This window comes from Salmo salar, chromosome ssa14 (assembly GCF_905237065.1).
Source record: "Salmo salar chromosome ssa14, Ssal_v3.1, whole genome shotgun sequence".
Classification (NCBI taxonomy): Eukaryota; Metazoa; Chordata; class Actinopteri; order Salmoniformes; family Salmonidae; genus Salmo; species Salmo salar.
The window spans coordinates 22,914,145-22,933,295 of NC_059455.1; the positions used below are offsets into that span (position 1 = coordinate 22,914,145).

Consider the following 19,151-nt stretch of genomic DNA (forward strand, 5'->3'; position numbering starts at 1 on the left):
TCACGAGAGGTGTCATTTACAGACTTTGCCCAGATAGACAATGCAGCAAAGGTATTGTGGTCCACAATCATGATGAAAATCTAAAACAATAAAACACACCTTTTTAGAGCTGTCCTGAACATCAATAGGATAAAGAAAATTGTTGATAGTCATTTGATGGTTCTTCCCATCCAAATATTTTACAAGTAAACGGAATACCTGTAATAGGAAACAATGAAGACACATTATACAAATTTAAACTTAGGCAGTGTTGATGAAGAGATGAAAGGGGATTGAAACATTTATCATTGTAACACGACTACTGAAAGAAAATGGCTTTATATGAAGGAAACCGCAGCTGCGCATGTCAGATGGATACAATTTTCACTTGTAGTTCATGCTGAAACCATTCAATGTTTACTCCACCAGGTGGCATCTCGAACCACTTTCTTTCTCTGTCAGACGTGAAATGAGTTGGCAGCCTCATGTTCAGCCTCGTGATAATAACACTAAAGTCAATATGATAAAATGCTGTTTATTGATTGTTGTCTTCCATTTTTTTAAAGAAACATTTATTACAGTAATTTAATTTCCAAAATACAGGTTACATATTAAAATTTCGAAGAAAAAATCCTACTAATAACAGAATAAATGAATACATATTTATTTCATCTTGGTATATAGAATATCATGTTGATATAGCATAAGTGTAATGTGCTTTGATAGAGTTATGTGTTTCTCTGATAATACCATTTAAAAATATATATAAAACATTTTTAAAGAGTGGTTCAAAACCTCCATGCCTAAAACAAAATCCCCTCATTCAACAGCAGTTAAATCAATGCAGTCACGTGACGGGATGCATTGTTCATGCGTTCATTCAGTATTTCACGCGCATATGAAAAGCACATTTAAGCACATGAATCATTTAAATCATTTTTGATGAGAAGTATTTCGAGCAAATAGGATTGGTTCATTTCAGTAATGCACCACCTATTCACCCGCCCTCCATGACGTCAGGGATAGTTCATATAGTTGAGGAATTTTTCTGCGCGGTCATGTCAGATGGATACGAATTGGATTTGAGGATACGACTCCGCTGAAAGGCTCAGTTGTTGAATCAGAGGATTGTTGGAAAATATTTATTTTGGATGACTGGATACCCCATGTTTCGCCACCTCTCAGGGTAGTTCATGTCTCACGATGAATCCGAATATATTCAAACCTTGTCCAGAACGTGAAGTTATTCCTCCTACTAAACCGAACAGGACTAAATCAGAACAAATCAAACCAGAACTCGCCCAGGTGGTGACAGATTCCAAGACAGGAAAATCTTACAGCAAAGGAAAGCTTCTGGGAAAGGTATATCAAGTTGCTCTATGGATTATGTATCTCACCGAATTCAATTATTTGTGCCCAATTGTGGTGACGATGTGGTCCGATGGTGGTAGTCTAAAGAAATTGGAGGTTGCCGCGTCAGTGTTACATTTGTCAGTTTTCATTCATTGACGTGATTTGTTCACGGTCAGGTCGCATGTTCTACAAGGCTACAGGTTACAGTCACATGTGAATGTTGCGGGATAATTACCTCGTGCGGTGTTGGATATGACAAACTTTATCCTAGCCTCTTAGTCTTTCTCTCTCACGACGAGTCTAGTGAGATGTGCCCCTCATGTGCATTAATCTGGGCTTCTAGCCCAAATATCGATCTTTATGTATTCTCTTGTGACTGATGTGGTGGAAATTGGCACATTGGCTAATCGTAAAACCTGCCACCGTTGAAATACCACCCGTCATGAGGATAGACGACATTATTTTGCCAGTGCAATAATGCATTCTAACGCGCTACTTGTCACTGGTCAGTAATTTGATATAATGTATATATTCTAAATGTATCAACACAAGCGCGGTGTCACTGTCTAAACATCGTTGCCTCAGTCTGTGCTGCTGCATGTGAGAAACAAATCATTGTTAATGCTTGTGTGATGTGGCATTACCCTAAATATAATATTTTCATTTAATTATAAATTAAATGATGTATTTAACACGGGTACTAATACAAAAAAAACGAATGTATTTGAAAGCGTCACAATTCTGTACGAGGTATATGGTTGGAACATACGTCATTGGATAGGCAATACAAACAGGCAGCCTAGTGTTGAAAGGCAGCAAAACCAACATCATTGTGAAAACCCGTTAATGTTATTTTATGGCTAGAAAATAAAGGCTGATGCTGATTTGTCTACGGTTTTTCTTCTAAGGGTGGCTTTGCACGATGCTATGAAATGACAGACCTTTCTAACAAGAAAATGTATGCTGTAAAGGTGATACCACAGAGCAGGGTGTCAAAACCTCATCAGAGAGATAAGGTAAGGAAACATTTGAATGTAGCTCTACAGATTAACCGCCTTCCAAAGAGTGGTCTCTATTACTACTTATATTCTGGTTAAGTTTCATCATTTTTCTGACAGATAACAAATGAAATCGAGCTTCACAAAACCCTTCATCACAAGCATGTGGTCAAGTTCTCCCATCATTTTGAAGACCAAGACAACATCTACATTTTCCTTGAACTCTGCAGTAGAAAGGTGAGCTGTGCTGCTGCTTTTTGTTATGGTACAGCTTGTGCAGGCATTCTGAAGGGTGCTCACTGGGTACTGACAGAATTCTCACCTTGTCTTTGCAGTCCCTGGCACACATTTGGAAAGCAAGACACACGCTGACAGACCCAGAAGTACGGTACTACCTCCGGCAAATCATATCTGGGCTGAAGTACCTTCACAATAGGGGCATCCTTCACAGGGATCTCAAATTAGGTATGTAGAGTGATTTGTCAAATATCATTATTATTTTACCACACCCTCTAGCTCATTCAGTTCAGCCATTTAGAAAATGTCAAAGGTATATTTAGAGTTTCCTTTGGTTGTGGTTTCATGTCAAACCACTTCAGGTGTGTGCCCATTCCTCATGGGAGGCCTCAAGAAAAAGGAACTTGACAAATGTTGCTCTTGCAGGGAATTTCTTTGTGAATGAGAACATGGAGTTGCGGTTAGGGGACTTCGGGCTGGCAGCAAAGTTGGAAACAGTTGAGCAGAGGAAGAAGTAAGTCAACTGATGGAATATGTCCTATGCCGGAATATTCTTGATTCCTTCCCAGCAATCTGAGGTGAACGCCTCTAACGCAAACCTGTTTCTCCTCAGAACTATATGTGGAACACCTAACTACCTTGCCCCCGAGGTGTTGAACAGGCAGGGCCATGGAACAGAGTCTGACATCTGGTCACTAGGTTGTGTAATGTAAGTATACTTAAAACGGTGGTTTTGTGGTGTCTGAGCTATGTTGTATTTGACTTAATGCATACTTGCTGTTGACTTTGATCTACAGTGGAGCTACAGCTCATAATTAGCGCTTGAACATTTAAAGGATGTATGGAATTTCACATATGCAGAAAGTTATTTTAGGCTAATGAGGTAGGCATTGCTAAGCTAGTTTAGGCTTGTATAATGTTATTCAAATTAAGCTATTATGTCAACAGTTGAACTCAGTTGGCATTGGGGAGACTCACGGATTAGTCTGGTCTTTAACCAGGTACACGCTGATGTGCGGGAACCCTCCCTTTGAAACCCTTGATCTGAAGGAGACATACAAGTGTATCAAGGAAGTGAAATACAACCTGCCCTCGACCCTGTCTCCTGCTGCTCAGAAGCTCATCTCTAGCATTCTGCAGAAGAACCCCAGCGACCGCCTCACACTGGACCAAATCCTCAACCACCAATTCTTCACAAAAGTATGTCACCCATGCCCTGGAATTAGGCTAGAATTTACTGCACCAATTCCTATAGCTTTTTTACTCAAATGATTACATTTTTAGTCTAATCTGCCTTGATTTGTATTTTGAATGGCTTTCCAATTGGTTGACGCTTCTTGATCTTGAGATGCCATTTGGGTACAATTGGAGGCCTCAGCCTTGGCTATAAAGTGTACTTTCTAAAGAGCAACACTGAATAATAGCACATGGCCACTGACTGAAGAGATCTCGACAGGATGTCAGTATTCATTGTGCTAAGTGTTTGATTTTTGAAGTGCCGACCTTGCATTTTCCCTGTCCTAAACCTCTTCTCTCCCTCTTATAGGCTTTCACCCCAGACAAGCTGCCTCCCAGTAGCTGTGTGACAGTGCCAGAGCTCAACCTGCCCAGCCCTGCCAAGAAGTTTTTCACCAAGATGGCCAAGAGTCTTTTTGGCAAGAGAAAATCCAAAGGTAAGCATTGTGGCAAGTCATGGCTGACCTTCAAAATGCTGCAGCCTAAACCCAGGATTAACCCTACATTCAGGGTTTAATTGAACATGTGTTTGGTTTTATAGTGGATAACAGCCATTGTGAAGAGCGGGAGAGCATCTCCAAGCTTGTGTCTGGCATCGTCAAATGCTCCATTAGTCGCCAGATAAGCTATAAAACAGTTGGCGCCAATGAGGTATGTATTTTGCACATGACAACACATGGTACAGGCAACTCTTTTCTGTAGCATAGGCTAGACATGTTTAATTACTTTATGTATGCAGGCATTTTGCACTTCCTCTTGTTAGCTGAGATGCATTAGCTAAGGACCGAGCTCAGCAAGGGAGTGTTATTGGGTTGCTATAGTAGTAAATCTCTCACAATAGTTTTCTATTGTACTTAGCAGAATTCCATTTTAGCCAGAAGATGCATGGTCAAGCCATCACCCAGTCTTAAAAAAAAATAACCAGGCCTGTGGAATAGAATGAATGTGCAGCAGTATATGCATACTGCTAATCCTTGTTCTCACAGCCCAATGACATCTGTTTCCCTAGCGGTGCTCTGATTCAATACAACTGCATTTGATTCATGTGTCATTCTGTGCTTTTTGGGTCAGATTTAAAACTCTTGTAAGGAAGGAAAACCACTCTTTGTTTGTTTCCTGACGCTCATGAAAGCTGTTTCCTGTTTCAGCCTCCCACTCCCACAGTAGGCCAGCAAGTCAGCTCTGGTCCGCTGGATACTCCAGCTGAGGAAGAGTCCAGGAAGTCCGCAGCATCAGGCTCCTTTAAAGGCACGGTGGCCAGCAGCACAGAACGTAAGTCGCTTCTCTGGCTATTTGATTTAACATCAATCAGTAGTTTTACTGAATATGATCAATGCTTTAAATATAGATTATTTTAAGATCAAGGCCTTTTCCATACCTATACAGTTCAATTACTGTGAAACAGCCTTTCACTTGTCTTTTTGGTGTATCCAAATTGATCACATTTGAATTGGCTTGAATGCACTGATTGTTTCATATCTGAGCTTATGGACCTGATAAGTGCTTCAGTCAGACTGTTGGTGGTGATAAGGGAAATTTAACCTCACCCTCTCCCATCTCTCTCCAGCGTGTGAAGACGGTGTTACCCCTGCTGCTATCGCTGAGTCAGCCATGAAGGTCCTCAACAGCTGTTTGTCTGCCATGCCTGCAGGTGAGCTTTCAGCCTCTCTGCAAGCTAGTATTCAGTGTACGCTTAAATGGAATTTAAATGGCTTGATTATACTGAAATTCTCTTAACTAGCCTTTTCTTAATAAGTCTCTCTTCCTCTCCAGCTACAAGAAATCCACCTTCTCCGTCCAGACCCAAATCCTTTATCTGGGTCACAAAATGGGTTGATTATTCAAATAAATATGGCTTTGGCTACCAGCTCTCAAATCAAGACATTGGTGTGCTCTTCAACGAAGGGACACACTTGAGTCTGTGTGATCAGCGCAAGTAAGAGCCCTTTTCAACTAATTGAATAATATTCAAGCGGTTATTAGCCTAATTTTAATGCTTTGAACAAACCGAATTGTGGTCATTTTGTAGCCTTTTGATTGTTTCAAACCCTTGTCTAATGTATCTCCATTGTCTTCTCCATAGGACTGTGCACTACTGCATGACCAACAACAAACACTTCACCTTCCAGGCCAGTGCTTTACCAGAGCAGCTTTGCAGCCAGAAGCAGATTGTGGAGCTTATGGCCAACTACATGGAACAGAACCTCATGGAGGTAAGGAAGTTAGTTATAGGTTGCCTCCCAAATGGTACCCTGTTTCATTAGTACTCTACTTTTGACCAGAGCCCTGGTCAAAAGTAGTGCATTTCATGGTGAGTTAGTTGCCATTTGAAACTCAGTCATTGTATCTTATCAGAGTATCAGTAATCTGCTTGCAGTTTTCTGATCTAACTGGGATTTTAATGTGTTCTCTTTTCCAGGGTGGAGACCTCCACTGTGAAGACCAGCCTCCCTCCCAGCCACCACTCCTTCTGCAGTGGGTGAAGACCGACCATGCTCTGGTGATGCTCTTCAGCAACAGTACCCTGCAGGTAAGACCTATTGCTACGCTTCTGTTATACACCACTCACTGTAATTATATTGTACAAAATTCCCTTTGTCTTATTGTGCATCTACTATCCTTTTCTCCCAGGTGAATTTCTACACTGACCACACCAAGATCATCCTGTGCAAGTCCTCTGACTCCTACCTACTGACCTACATCAGCCGAGAGCGCGTCTCCAACACCTACCTCCTGAGCATGCTGTCAGAGATGGGCTGTTCTGCTGAGCTGCGGCACCGCATGCGTTACGTGGTCCAGCTGCTCGAACACCATGCGGACTCATAATGGACCCCTGCCTCACAGCTCCAGAGTAAGGTGAAGTTTCCCCTAAATGCTGATCTAGGGTCAGTTTTGAATTCCCTCATGATGGTGAAGGTTAGAATTGGGGGAGGTGAAGCTGATCCTGGATCTGTACTGAGGGAGAACTTCACCCCAGTGCCATAACGCCTGGCTCTGTCCACAAGCCTCAGCCAATCAACCCGCTGCTTTCTGCTTCCACTGGGAGTAAATAACAGGAGGCTCTGTTAATTCAGGGAGTCCCCCATCTCTGGCTAGTGTCTGGCCTCTTTGGACTATGGTGCACATCTATCTTTTTCAGTTATTCTTTTAGAATGAAGCCTGACAACAGTAACACACTACTGGCTTGATTCACTTCATGCGCACAAAAAACCTGACCCTGTTCTCTGAGTAGATACTCAGACCTGATTCTGAAAATGGCAGGCTGGGATCACAAGCTGCCTAGTGACCACCCCCATTATGGTTGAAAAGCTGTGTGAAATGGGGCTCCTGCTTTTCATGCTTTGACTTCACTTGCCTTTATGATAATTGAACTTCACTAATTGGTACACAATGGCATAAGGAGGGCAATGAGTGTGACAGTATTTGCACAATCTCTTATTATATTTCTTTGGATTGGCAGTCACTTTACCACAAGTTGCTGAATTTTTGTTCAGTTTTTAGCTATAGATACCAAAAGGTAATTATTTTAACCTTAACTGGTTAATGTGCAACTTATGTCAGCATTGCCCAAAAAATATTTTTGGCATGTTCTGGTAATTCTCACATCAACTTTATTGGGCAGAAGTATGTTTGACATGTTTTTACATTTGTATGAAAAGTTTCACAAAAAATAAGTGGCCTTTTTAGACCTATACATGCCTCTCGTAAGACTCTATCATCTGTGAAATGTACATGATACAGACAATGTCTTCGTTTCATTATTCTCCTTATAGTGTGCTCTAAAATACATATCTCTATAGTTTCTGGAAAAATATAACTTAATATGTGACATTTAGCATTATCTCAAAGTACCTGTTTTGATTTGGCTTATTTTTAGACATTGTTTGGAAACAAATACTCTTCAAACAAATCGCATTTCCAGTGGGCTGTTGCACTTTTGGAAATTGCATAGGTCATTATACCAATCACAGCCCTCCTTTTAGGATTGCACATTCAGCAAATCACCATTCACTGTTTTGGTGGTGCTCATAAAATTGATAACTTCAGAATTACTAGACCACACTCTGGAAATTTGATGTACTTGTATGTGGTGTTTTGTTCCAAACATGGTATTAAAATTAGCAAAATCAAAAAGGGTGCTTTGAGAGATTCATACTAATATTTTTAATGTAAAAATGTGTTTCAAAATCTAGACATGTTAGAGCACACTAAGGAGTATAACGACACCAAGATGTCTATCATGTACGGATCATTAGGTCTTACAGGAGGCATGTGTATAGGTCTACAAATGGCCACTTTCATCAGGATTTTCTGAAGTTGCAAATGTGAAACATGCTTTCGCCCAATGAGATCTCTGAGAAGTGCCAGAATCTGAGATCAAAAATATTTTTTGTCTTATGTTGCCGTGGAATCGCCCTAATATATAGTTGTGTGTTCAGGAGTGAATATGTGCACTCCAGTTGACATTGGCTTTGCTAAATTGCATTGCTGTTTGGCAAAGGGGATAAAGTGCCTTTTTGAGAATTCTGTATTGTGCAATAACAGCCCTTTTGAATGTCAGGTTGTGGTGTCATGGGAAATGGGCTATGGAGGCAAATACTTTTTTACATGGAATTGGGTAACTTAAAATGAAGCACTAGTCTCACTACCTGGTATAAGCTTTTGGTAAAATGGTATGATAACCCTGTATCAATATGTAAAATTGTGTTTCGTCATACTGTACTCATCCCTCTTTGGTTTACCTTGCCGGCCGTCTCTGCCAAGAGTTGTATCCTTAAACTGTGACCCCCTGAGTGCAAGTATTATACAACTTCTGGGTATTGTCTTTTCAAAAATACAACATTGTGAAAGCATCTGCTTTTTCAGAAGAACCTTTATTTTTGACCAATGTTGTCTATTTATTTTATTTATTGTGTAATTCTATGGTCTTGACATGTGATATGATCACTATGTACTGTATTTGGGCGAATGGAGGAAAATAAAGTTTATGGTAATCACATTAACCATTTTGAAGTCGTTGACAATTGCCTGATTTCGAAAAACAAGTTTAAGCTTTTGTCCCATGAGCTTAACATTTGTACAAGAATCACATTTGGCAATGGTGTTGGTGAAATACAGATGAATTCTCAAACCTGTCTTTGCCATACACCAGAATTGACATATTCTGGCCCTAGGAACTAGGACTATCAGTGTTCATCCAGGTGGACTAGCTACTTATATGCAACAATTTGGCTCTACGCTGAACAAAAATATAAATGTAACAATTTCAAAGATTTTACTGAGTTACAAGAATCTGTCTTGTGAGTTGTTATGCCCTAATCTACGGCTTGCACAAGACTGGAAATACAGATACGCATCTGGTCATGCAGTTAAAGTCAAGTTTCACATACACCTAGATCGGAGTCATTAAAACTGGTTTTTCAACCCCTCCACGCTTCTTGTTAACAAACTATAGTTTTGGCAAGTCAGTAAGGACATTTACTTTGCATGATACAAGGAGTTTTTCCAACAATTGTTTACAGACAGATCATTTCACTTATTCACTATCACAATTCCAGTGGGTCAGAAGTTTACATATGCTAAGTTCACTGTGCTTTTAAACAGTTTGGAAAATTCCAGAACTTCTAAAGCCATGATGTCATGGCTTTAGAAGCTTCTGATAGGCTAATTCACATTTGAGTTAATTGGAGGTGTACCTGTGAATGTATTTCAAGGCCTACCTTCAAACTCAGTGCGTCTGCTTGACATAATGGGAAAATCAAAAGAAATCAGGAAAAAAAATTGTGGACCTCCACAAGTCTGGTTGGGAGAAATTTCTGAAGGTACCGCATTCATCTGTACAAACAATAGTACGCAAGCATAAACACCATGGGACCACGTAGCGATCATACCGCTCAGGAAGGATATGCGTTCTGTCTCCTAAGAGAATGTACTTCGGTGCGAAAAGTGCAAATCATTTCCAGTACAACAGCAAAGGACCTTGTGAAGATGCTGGAGGAAACGGGTACAAAAGTTTCTTTATCCACAAAACGAGTCCTATATCGACATAAGCTGAAAGGCCACTCAGCAAGGAAGAAGTCACTGCTCCAAAACCGCCATAAAAATGCCAGACTACGGTTTGCAATTGCACATCGGAACAAAGATTGTACTTTTTGGAGAAATGTCCTCTGGTCTGATGAAACAAAAATAGAACTGTTTGGCCATAATGACCATCGTTATGTTTGGAGGAAAAAAGGGGAGGCTTGCAAGCCAGAGAACACCATCCCAACCGTGAAGCACGGGGGTGGCAGCATCATGTTGTGGGGGTGCTTTGCTACAGGAGCGACTGGTGCACTTCACAAAATAGATGGCATCATGAGGCAGGAAAATTATGTGGATATATTGAAGCAACATCTCAAGACATCAGGAAGTTAAAAGCTTGGTCACAAATGGGTCTTCCAAATGAACAATGACCCTAAGCAGACTTCCAAAGTTGTGGCAAAATGGTTTAAGGACAACAAAGTCAAGGTATTAGAGTGGCCATCACAAAGCCCTGACCTCAATCCTATAGAAAATTTGTGGGCAGAACTGAAAAAGCGTGTGCGAGCAAGGAGGCCTACAAACCTGACTCAGTTGCACCAACTCTGTCAGGAGTTGTTATTGTGGGAAGCTTGTGGAAGGCTACCCGAAACGTTTGACCCAAGTTAAACAATTTAAAGGCAATGCTACCAAATACTAATTGAGTGTATGTAAACTTCTGACCCACTGGGAATGTGATGAAATAAATAAAAGCTGAAATAAATCATTCTCTCTATTATTATTCTGACATTTCACATTCTTAAAATAAAGTGGTGATCCTAACTGACCTAAGACACAGAATTTTTACTCTGATTAAATGTCAGGAATTGTGAAAAACGGAGTTAAATGTATTTGGCTAAGGTGTATGTAAACTTCCGACTTCAACTGTAACTTTAAAATATAAAAGTAGGGGTGCAGATCAGAAAACCAGTCAGTTTCTGGTGTGACCATTTGCCTCATGCAGCGCGACACATCTCCTTCGCATAGAGTGAATCAGGCTGTTTGTGGCCTGTGGAATGGTGTCCTGCTCCTTTTTAATGGCTGTGCAAAGTTTCTGGATATTGGCGGGACCTGGAACACGTCGTACACGTCAATCCAGAGCATCACAAACATGCTCAGTGGGTGACATGTTTGGTGATTATGCAGGCTGTGGAAGAATAGACATTTTCAGCTTCCAGGAATTGTGAATAGATCCTTGCGACATGGAACAGTGCATTATCATGCTGAATCATGAAGTGATGGCAGATGAATGGCACGACAATGGGCCTTGATCTTATCATGGTATCTCTGTGCATTCAAATTGCCATTGATAAAATGTAATTTTGTTCATTGTCCATAGGTTATGCCTGCCCATAACATAACCCCACCGCCACCATGGTACACTCTGTTCACAATGTTGACATCTGCAAACTGCTCGCTCACACGAAGCCATACACACTGCCATCTGCCCGGTACAGTTGAAACCAGGATTCATCGGTGAAGAGCACCCTTCCCCAGCGTGCCAGTGGCCATCGAAGGTGAGCATTTGCCCACTGAAGTCGGTTACTACGCCGAACACGTAGATGAGCTTTCCTGAGACAATTTCTGACAGTTTCTTTAAAATGTTTCTGGAGGCTTATGAAATAAACATACAATTCTCTGGCAACAGTTCTAGTGGACATACCTGTAGTCAGCATGCCAATTGCGCTCTCCCTCAACTGTGTAACAATCATGCTTTTTAATCTGCTTCTTGATATGCCACACCTATCAGGTGGATGGATTAACTTGGCAAATGCTCACAAGGATGTCAACAAATGTATGCACAAAAATTGAGAGAAATAAACTTTCTGTGCCTATGGAACATTTCTGGGAGCTTTTGTTTCAGCTCATGAAACATGGGACCATCACATTACATGTTGCATTTATATTTTTGTTCAGTATAGTTGTTGCCAGTGCGTATGACTCACTCACAATAAACTCCATGGACTATGACCAACGTGAAAAGAGAATGGTTTTGGAACATGGCAACTGCAAAGTCATCATGTTGCGAGTCCCAAAGACAGCGACTGGCCACTCGTAGACCCTGGTTCCTGTTCTGCCCCACCACTACCTGACACACCAGCTTGTACCGCGGAGGACTGATCTCTTTCACTTTGCTCTTCACCATGTCTGACAGAATCTGGCTAAGATGGCTGCCTGAGGCTGCGTTATAGCTGGCCCCATCCAGATAACTATCCAGCATGGCTTGCACAAGCTTCTGGACCTTACTGGCTTTAAAAAGACATCCCTTCTCTGGTTCTGTCTTATAGGTGTTCTCTAGCTGGACAGGCTGATGGAGGGGCAACCCAGAGAAACTGGCCCGACTGCCCTGAAGCCAACCGCCAAAAGAAAAACGCTTGGTCAGGGCGACCAAGTCCCGGCGTATGAAAGGGGAGTTTGGGTTGCTGATATTGGGACACCTGGATGAGGACTCGATAGGGAGGAAGCCCCTCGGGAGTAGAAGAGGGTACCGGGGATGCTGCTGTTGCTGCTGCTGGTCCCTAGACAGGGAGCTGCGGAGGGTGGAGATGGAGCCTTGGCGGCTCTGGCGAAGCTTCCGGGAGCCCCATGGTTCCATGGCCTGCTGGTTACACTGAGCCAGAATCTCCTGGGAGAGAGGGGGCTGCTGGGTCGTCATTTCAAGCCAAACCTGAAAGTCGAGGGCACTGTACTGTACAAGGATGCAGTTGCTTGCCGGTGCATTCATTTAATCACATTCATTTGCATCACTGTTATTTTCCAGAGGAATCAATCTGTCCTGAACTATGTATTTTCAGAGTGCTGCCCTAAGTCTTGTCTATCATATTAGTAAACATCTCCCTTTCTGCATGTGGAGAATAAAAATAGCCTTTACATTAAATGTAAATAAGACACAAAGAACACCATGTCATCAGTTCTTTCTGAATGAACATAATCCACAGCATTTTGGTTCACGTCACTGTATGTCCTAAATGTAACCCCTTTGCTAATTCCATCCACCCATAATACCCTCATGAGAGTTCCTATCAGCTTGAAGGCTAAAATACCGTAATTTACCATTTCCACTTGTGCTTATCAGTAGCGTTAAATAACATCTTTAAAACTATGTATGTGAGATTAATGTCAACTATTCAAAGGACAAGCGCTGAAGCATACAATAGTAGGTTAGAAAATGTGCTCTTTAAACAAACCAAAGGGAACTCATTTTGACATACAGTATAATGTCATGGGGAAGTTATGTTTACTTAAAAAACGAGTTATGTTGCATGTGTCACACTAGACACAATCCCATTATGTTGCCTACAACCTTCCCCTTTTTCAAATTAGTCAATCATGCAGCCAGTTGCAAACAGTAGCTTTACCACACCCCGAAAAATAATAAAATACTGAGACCACAACCAATAACAACAGTAATATAAGTATAACCTTACCTTTTAAAATCACTGGAGAGACTACTGTATGATGATAAACCCTCCCGTAAAAGCTTTGTGACTCAGACACTCACTCCTCTGCATGCTAAGGAAAGTTATCAGGCGAACTTTGGCCAACCCACCAACAGGAGTTTTACTAGTTTGGGTTCTCAGCAAGCCACTGTGGGTAAATTATTGGCTAGAAGGCCAGTGCAGGTCAGCAACTACAACAGGCTGAGAGCTAAGCAATCATTCCCTGGGAGAGATGTGCAGTCTCTGGCTTACTGCCACGTCCTCTGCTGTTGTCATGGCAAATTGTTTTCTTCAACCTGAACAGTGACCTTCTGAATCAATGGGCTTGTCTGTGTTTGCTGTCTTTGGAGTCATTCGATTAAGCAATCGAAATACGAATGGATGAATATGACAGTGTCAACAAATTCAATAGTGAAAAGGATCAGTCATTTCATGTGGGTATTTCATTGCTATATTATCAATGGCATTGGTGTTGGAGACACCATTTGCATTGGACTATTTGATTCTGAGTTCCATGCATGATTGACAGGTGTCCTTCCCTATAGTACCATGGCTTTGGACTCATAAAACACAACACAAAATGTGCATGTAAGAATGTAGATGTAAGCATGTATGCATATAAGATCATTTGGGTTGGGCACAATGGCGATGCAATACACACAGATTAACAGAGACAAATGGAAGATAGTTTGTATGATGTGGACTGGGAATCCAGCTAACTCCGGAGTATCTCTCTCTTGATTGCAAGTCCTAAAAGACATCCAAGCATCTAAACTGGGGCACTAGCGGGTGGTCATCAATAGGCATCTGGCACCCATGAAGAGAGAGAAAGCTAAATGTGCCATTCCAAATGCTTAAATGCATCGTGGCTTTAGCTTTTAATTTCAGGGCATTCAGAATTATGCGACAGTGCAAATGAGAAAATGTTTTCCTCTAACCGAAAATATCCCCAAAGCATGAGAGTAATTGTGCCATCCATCTGTTTTTGCCTAGGGTGTTTAACATTCTGACGTCAGAGAAAGAGTAGAAGGGCAGAAGCACTAATGAGCAGAGCACCGTCTAATTCATTTTCCTAATTAACAATGCTATCTTCTCACAGTCGCAGGTACTATACTGTGCTGTACCAGGCATATACCTCCTTCCTATTTTCAGGACTACAGAATAGTTCTGAGGACTCCTGAAGGGATGAAGGGATGATTCAGGGATTTGATGTCTTACAGTATCATCTTCAGATGGAAACGGAGGGTTTCTTCTCTCTCTCTCTCTCTCTCTCTCTCTCTCTCTCTCTCTCTTTCATATTTAAAAATATCGGGTTATCATCCTAACAGTGAGGTGGTTATGGAGCTATAACTGTAACGTTGGCATGCCTGGGCATGTCTGTTGGTGGAAGCTCATAGAGATCAATAACTCTGGAGTTGAACAAACAGATGGGAGAGGTTGATGACTTCTCCTTTGAAGGGGAAATATGTTTATAGTTACGGGAACTTTTCTGTTAGACGTTGAAGACTTTCTAAGGTGGGGTTTTGTTTGCTTTTGCCTAGATTGAAAAGAGGGACATTTAAAAATAAAAATAAAGTTTGTTACAGTTTAAGAGCAATCTGTTTGATGGAGTGGGATGTAAGTAGCCTGTAATGTGTAGTACTGGTCTGGTTTAACCAGGCTAGAAGATAAGAGGTATTGGCTCCGACCACTTCAGTCATATTGCTACGTTTCAATGGCCCATTCGACAAAGGACCGTAAACAAGCAGTCTGTAATGACATAGAATCACCAGCCAACCCTGTGTCACTAACAATAGACCCATAGCTTGTTCAGAAATGAGGTTGAAAACTTCATCTAGTCCTAATGGACTAGATGTATATTAGTGTTCTTTCCACCTTTTCATTGATACATTGGTCATTTTGGAATCCAAATCAATAACCTTTTGTCTGTTACTCAACATAGCTGCACATTGCTGTTGCCAGAGACTTAGGTAACTTGAATTGATATGAATTCTGCATTTTAATAACAAGGTCCTTTTCACAGAATTGTACCTTTAAATACTGTGGCAGATGAACACGAGGTTTCAATATACTGACATACCTTGTTGCAGCTTGACACAAATAAACGTATCTCCATGTTGCACAACTTACCCTTTTGATATAAAGTAAATGTGAAGGAAATCACTAACTATGAAGCACTAACTATGAAGCACAACTGTAATAGCAGCCAAACCTACTAACAGTTTTTACCCATTATGAAACTGAAGAATGATGTTGCCTTGAATTACTCATCTTGAGTTAAGATGATGCATATTTTATCTCTTTTAATTATGGCTTCTACATGACCTCTGAAGTATAGAATAGGCATCATTAAAGTGTGTTGACAACCCACAGTGATTGGATGTTTGCATCCTGTATTTTGACCTTCTGCAGTAAGTTGAAGGATTTCAGCAGCTATTCATCTGTGCTATTTTTGGCCAGGTTGCCATCCTTTCACATGTGTACATATGGGAGTACCCTATCATTACAATCTGCTTGGTGAGGTACCTGGGAGCCCATTTGGAGAGCCTCTATTGAAGAGATTCTATTTCTGGTAAGTATTTGCTGAGTCCCCTAAGGAGAACAAAGCATCTGTTTCAAAGCTCTTTCAAAACTTGATGTTATGTATTTGTTTCATTCCAATACAGTAGTCCTAGTATGTGCTTTTGTATAATCATGGCATGCTCTGCTGTACATTCAGGGAGGATCATTTGAATGTCAAATGCAATATTGCAGAAGTAAGTTCAATGGATTGTATTTGCATATGACCCTGTATTTATAACTTTGCAGAAGAGATGTAATCAACTGACAACTAGTTCAGAACTGACCGACCTGGTCAGATAAAGGTTAAAAAGGGAAGAAAATATAGACTGTAAATGTTTATTAGAGACAGGAAGAATTAAGAAAATAACCTCATAGCTGTTTGTGGGACATATTTGTAACCCACATGGTTTCATGGTTTCTTGATATGTGGGGATTTTGTTTAGAATTTTGGTCTATATGCCAACTGATTTATTTGTGAATATGCATTGTTCTTTACATAAAATTTGTGCCCTCCCTTGTATTTCTATATGTTGCGTTGGGTTGAGTGCTAACTGAACGTTGTTTTTATTAAATGCTCTTGAACAGGGATTCAATTGTGTTTTTTGTTGGTGGAACTTTATTCACTCTTCCACATCCTAGTTACTCCCATATTACCCCTTATGTGACCCCTGCTTAGCTCAAGTGAATGCAATCAATTTATTCTGAGTCGGCCTGAGATTCACTGGCTGATGTCATAGATGTGCCCTTAACTACTCCAGCAGCCCACGAGGACTGAATCACACAGGGAGAGTAACGTCACTCTGGAAGACCACAGCAGGATGTGCTCTGCCTTTTCTTTCTCAGATCCTTCCCTCTGTTACTCATCAGAACAACAGAGGAAAACCTAGCTCCCCTTCCCCCTCCTTATTAAAATGTTTCTACTTTTTATTCATTTAGCAGACGCCTTATTCCGAGCGACTTACAAGAAGTGACATGAGTGGAGTGATTTACCAACAACTTCACTTCTCTCTGATTATAGTTTTCCCCGAATTGATCCTGGACTTGTTCTAGAATATTCTATCAGTCCTCTGTTTTGACTATTCATTCTACTTCCGTTCCTGTCCTCATTTATCCCTGTCTACTGATTAGCATGGCTTCCTAGTATGACAGCATCCACAAAAGGCTATGAAAACTACCCCGCCAGGAAGTAAAACATTTGGAAAAAGGCATTCAGACATTTGGGTCTGGGGGTTGGAGAATGTTCCTAATTATTAACTTGTGTTTTCCCAGCCACATGGCAGCTCTGGGAAAGGCAGCCAGATCAGGCCTTCTATTATGGTGTTCGGTGCTTTCCTTACAAAAGCAGGGTCTATGTGGGTGGCTGGGAATTGGTCTGGACTGGGTGGGTGGGTGATGGAGGACTGACTGTCACTAGCTTCCTCTGATCAAAGGTGCTGCTGCTGGGCAGGGACGGGCCAGGCAGATAAGCAGCCATTGTGCGGAGAGGAGGGTCAGAGTGGAAGATATGGAATGCTTTTTTTTCCCCTCGTAGAAGACTAATGGAGGCCATGTTTGTTTTAGACATGGTGGATATCTTCCGGAGGCATGGTGCTCATCATGTGAGGGAGGGAAATGGGAATGAATGACTTCATTCATTTGTCATAGAAGAGTCAGCAGAGAAGTAGAGCAGCTCTAGTAGTTGTGCATCCCAAATGTATTTCACTATGTAGTGAATAGGGTGCCAATTGGGATGTAGACTCTGTCTAGTGAACTGTCCACTCCAAAATACCTAATTTAAGATGGTTGAGGTGAAATTGACCACATTCATGCTATTGTTACATATGGGCAATTCCACAGTAACGGAATTGCACTGAGACTTTTTACTTATAATGTATGCCAAACAAAAAACATTGATTTCAAAGTTTAACAAACCATGACATGATACCTTGACTTTGAAAAAATATTTTGGTTATTGAACTACGGTAAGTGATGTGGATTTACACCTGGTAAAAGAGTTGCGGTAATGGAATTTTGTCATGGGTCCCCGATTTGTACTACACAGAAATGCATAATTATGGATATGAATGTCATTCTCTTCATGGTGATGTATCCTAAATATGTACACAAAGATACAAATGTGCAATATCCTCCTGTATATTTGGGTATTATTCTACATAAATATGAACCTGAACCAATCATGGACGTCTATGTTTGGGCCAAATGAAGGCCAGTCCAGACATCTGTGTATGTTGAAATCAAGGCTGGTCTGGACCAGACTGAAAAACGACATCTGTGTACTTTCAATCAAGGCCAGGGCGGACTGACCAAATTTCACCTACTTCATGGATATCCGGTGTCGACCGGTGCTCAGTGGGTGAGGATGCTCCCGAGTGGCGCAAGATCAAAGGCACTGCATCTCAGTGCTAGAGGTGTCACTACAGACATAAGAACACTACAACTAAATGATATATCTACAATTTATGTTACCCCTGCTCCCGCTCCCCCTGTCTGGTGCTCGAGGGCGCATCAGCGCTTCATGGGACTCACCTGGACTCTATTACTTTATTGATTACCTCTGCTATATCTGTCACTTCCTCAGTTTCTTCCCCATGTCAGCATTAATGTTGTTAGGTTTCCCCTGTCCAGACGCTGTCCTTGTTTTGTTTCATGTCGGTTATTTATGAAATATTCACTCCCTGTACTTGCTTCTCGTCTCCCAGCATCTGTCCTCACAATCTATCTCTACTTGTTACTTCTGTGATCATCCAGTATGGTAACGGAATTTCATGGCACAAGGCAATGTTTCTTAAACTTACAGAAGGCGTTACCTCAGCGTTATTGTGTTTTGATGTATTTTTTATACCTTTTAAGAATTTTTCTGTTAGAGGCTTTCCATATGTTTGACAAGAAATCAAAGCCTTTTCTTATTCCTAATTTCTATGATGGAAAATGGTTGAAAAATGCATATGCCTTAATTAAAAAAAAAATCTAGACTCTTAGCTTTCATTTGACACCCAATTTGACATGCTCCTATGAACTTCACATGGCTCCTTTTACATGGAAATGAACATATCCCTTCATTGACTGACTATCTGCACTATCAGTTGCTTCATAGTGTGTAGAGCATTCAAGGCACGGTTTAAACTCTACCCCTCCATTCTTTTGTCTGTGCATTTTGATGTGTCAGCAACAGCAAATATTTGCCAAAGACATTAGGGGATTAGATTAGCATTTCACACTGGGTTTCTCCACATTATTTAAGGGTGTGGACATGCTGTTCCAGAAAGTCTTATCGGCTATGTCATCCGAG

The 19,151-nt window shown here is 41.1% G+C and overlaps 2 protein-coding genes across 2 annotated transcripts; one reads left to right on the forward strand and one right to left on the reverse strand.

Moving 5' to 3' along the window:
- Positions 1-1,020: 1,020 nt before the first annotated feature.
- Positions 1,021-8,806, forward strand: LOC106569079 (serine/threonine-protein kinase PLK3). The gene is made up of 15 exons (XM_014140065.2): positions 1,021-1,341; positions 2,241-2,348; positions 2,451-2,567; positions 2,666-2,795; positions 2,994-3,081; positions 3,181-3,276; positions 3,569-3,767; positions 4,114-4,240; positions 4,345-4,454; positions 4,952-5,075; positions 5,371-5,454; positions 5,577-5,739; positions 5,887-6,016; positions 6,223-6,333; positions 6,435-8,806. Exons 1-15 carry the CDS (start codon positions 1,183-1,185, stop codon positions 6,627-6,629), a joined length of 1,941 nt encoding a protein of 646 aa, XP_013995540.1. The 5' UTR covers positions 1,021-1,182; the 3' UTR covers positions 6,630-8,806.
- Positions 8,807-11,514: 2,708 nt separating this feature from the next.
- Positions 11,515-13,516, reverse strand: dynlt4 (dynein light chain Tctex-type 4). Its single transcript, XM_014140066.2, has 2 exons — positions 13,289-13,516; positions 11,515-12,528 (listed from the first exon to the last, which is right to left on the reverse strand). The coding sequence occupies exon 2, from the start codon at positions 12,514-12,516 to the stop codon at positions 11,803-11,805; it is 714 nt and encodes a 237-aa protein (XP_013995541.1). The 5' UTR covers positions 12,517-12,528; positions 13,289-13,516; the 3' UTR covers positions 11,515-11,802.
- Positions 13,517-19,151: the final 5,635 nt, after the last annotated feature.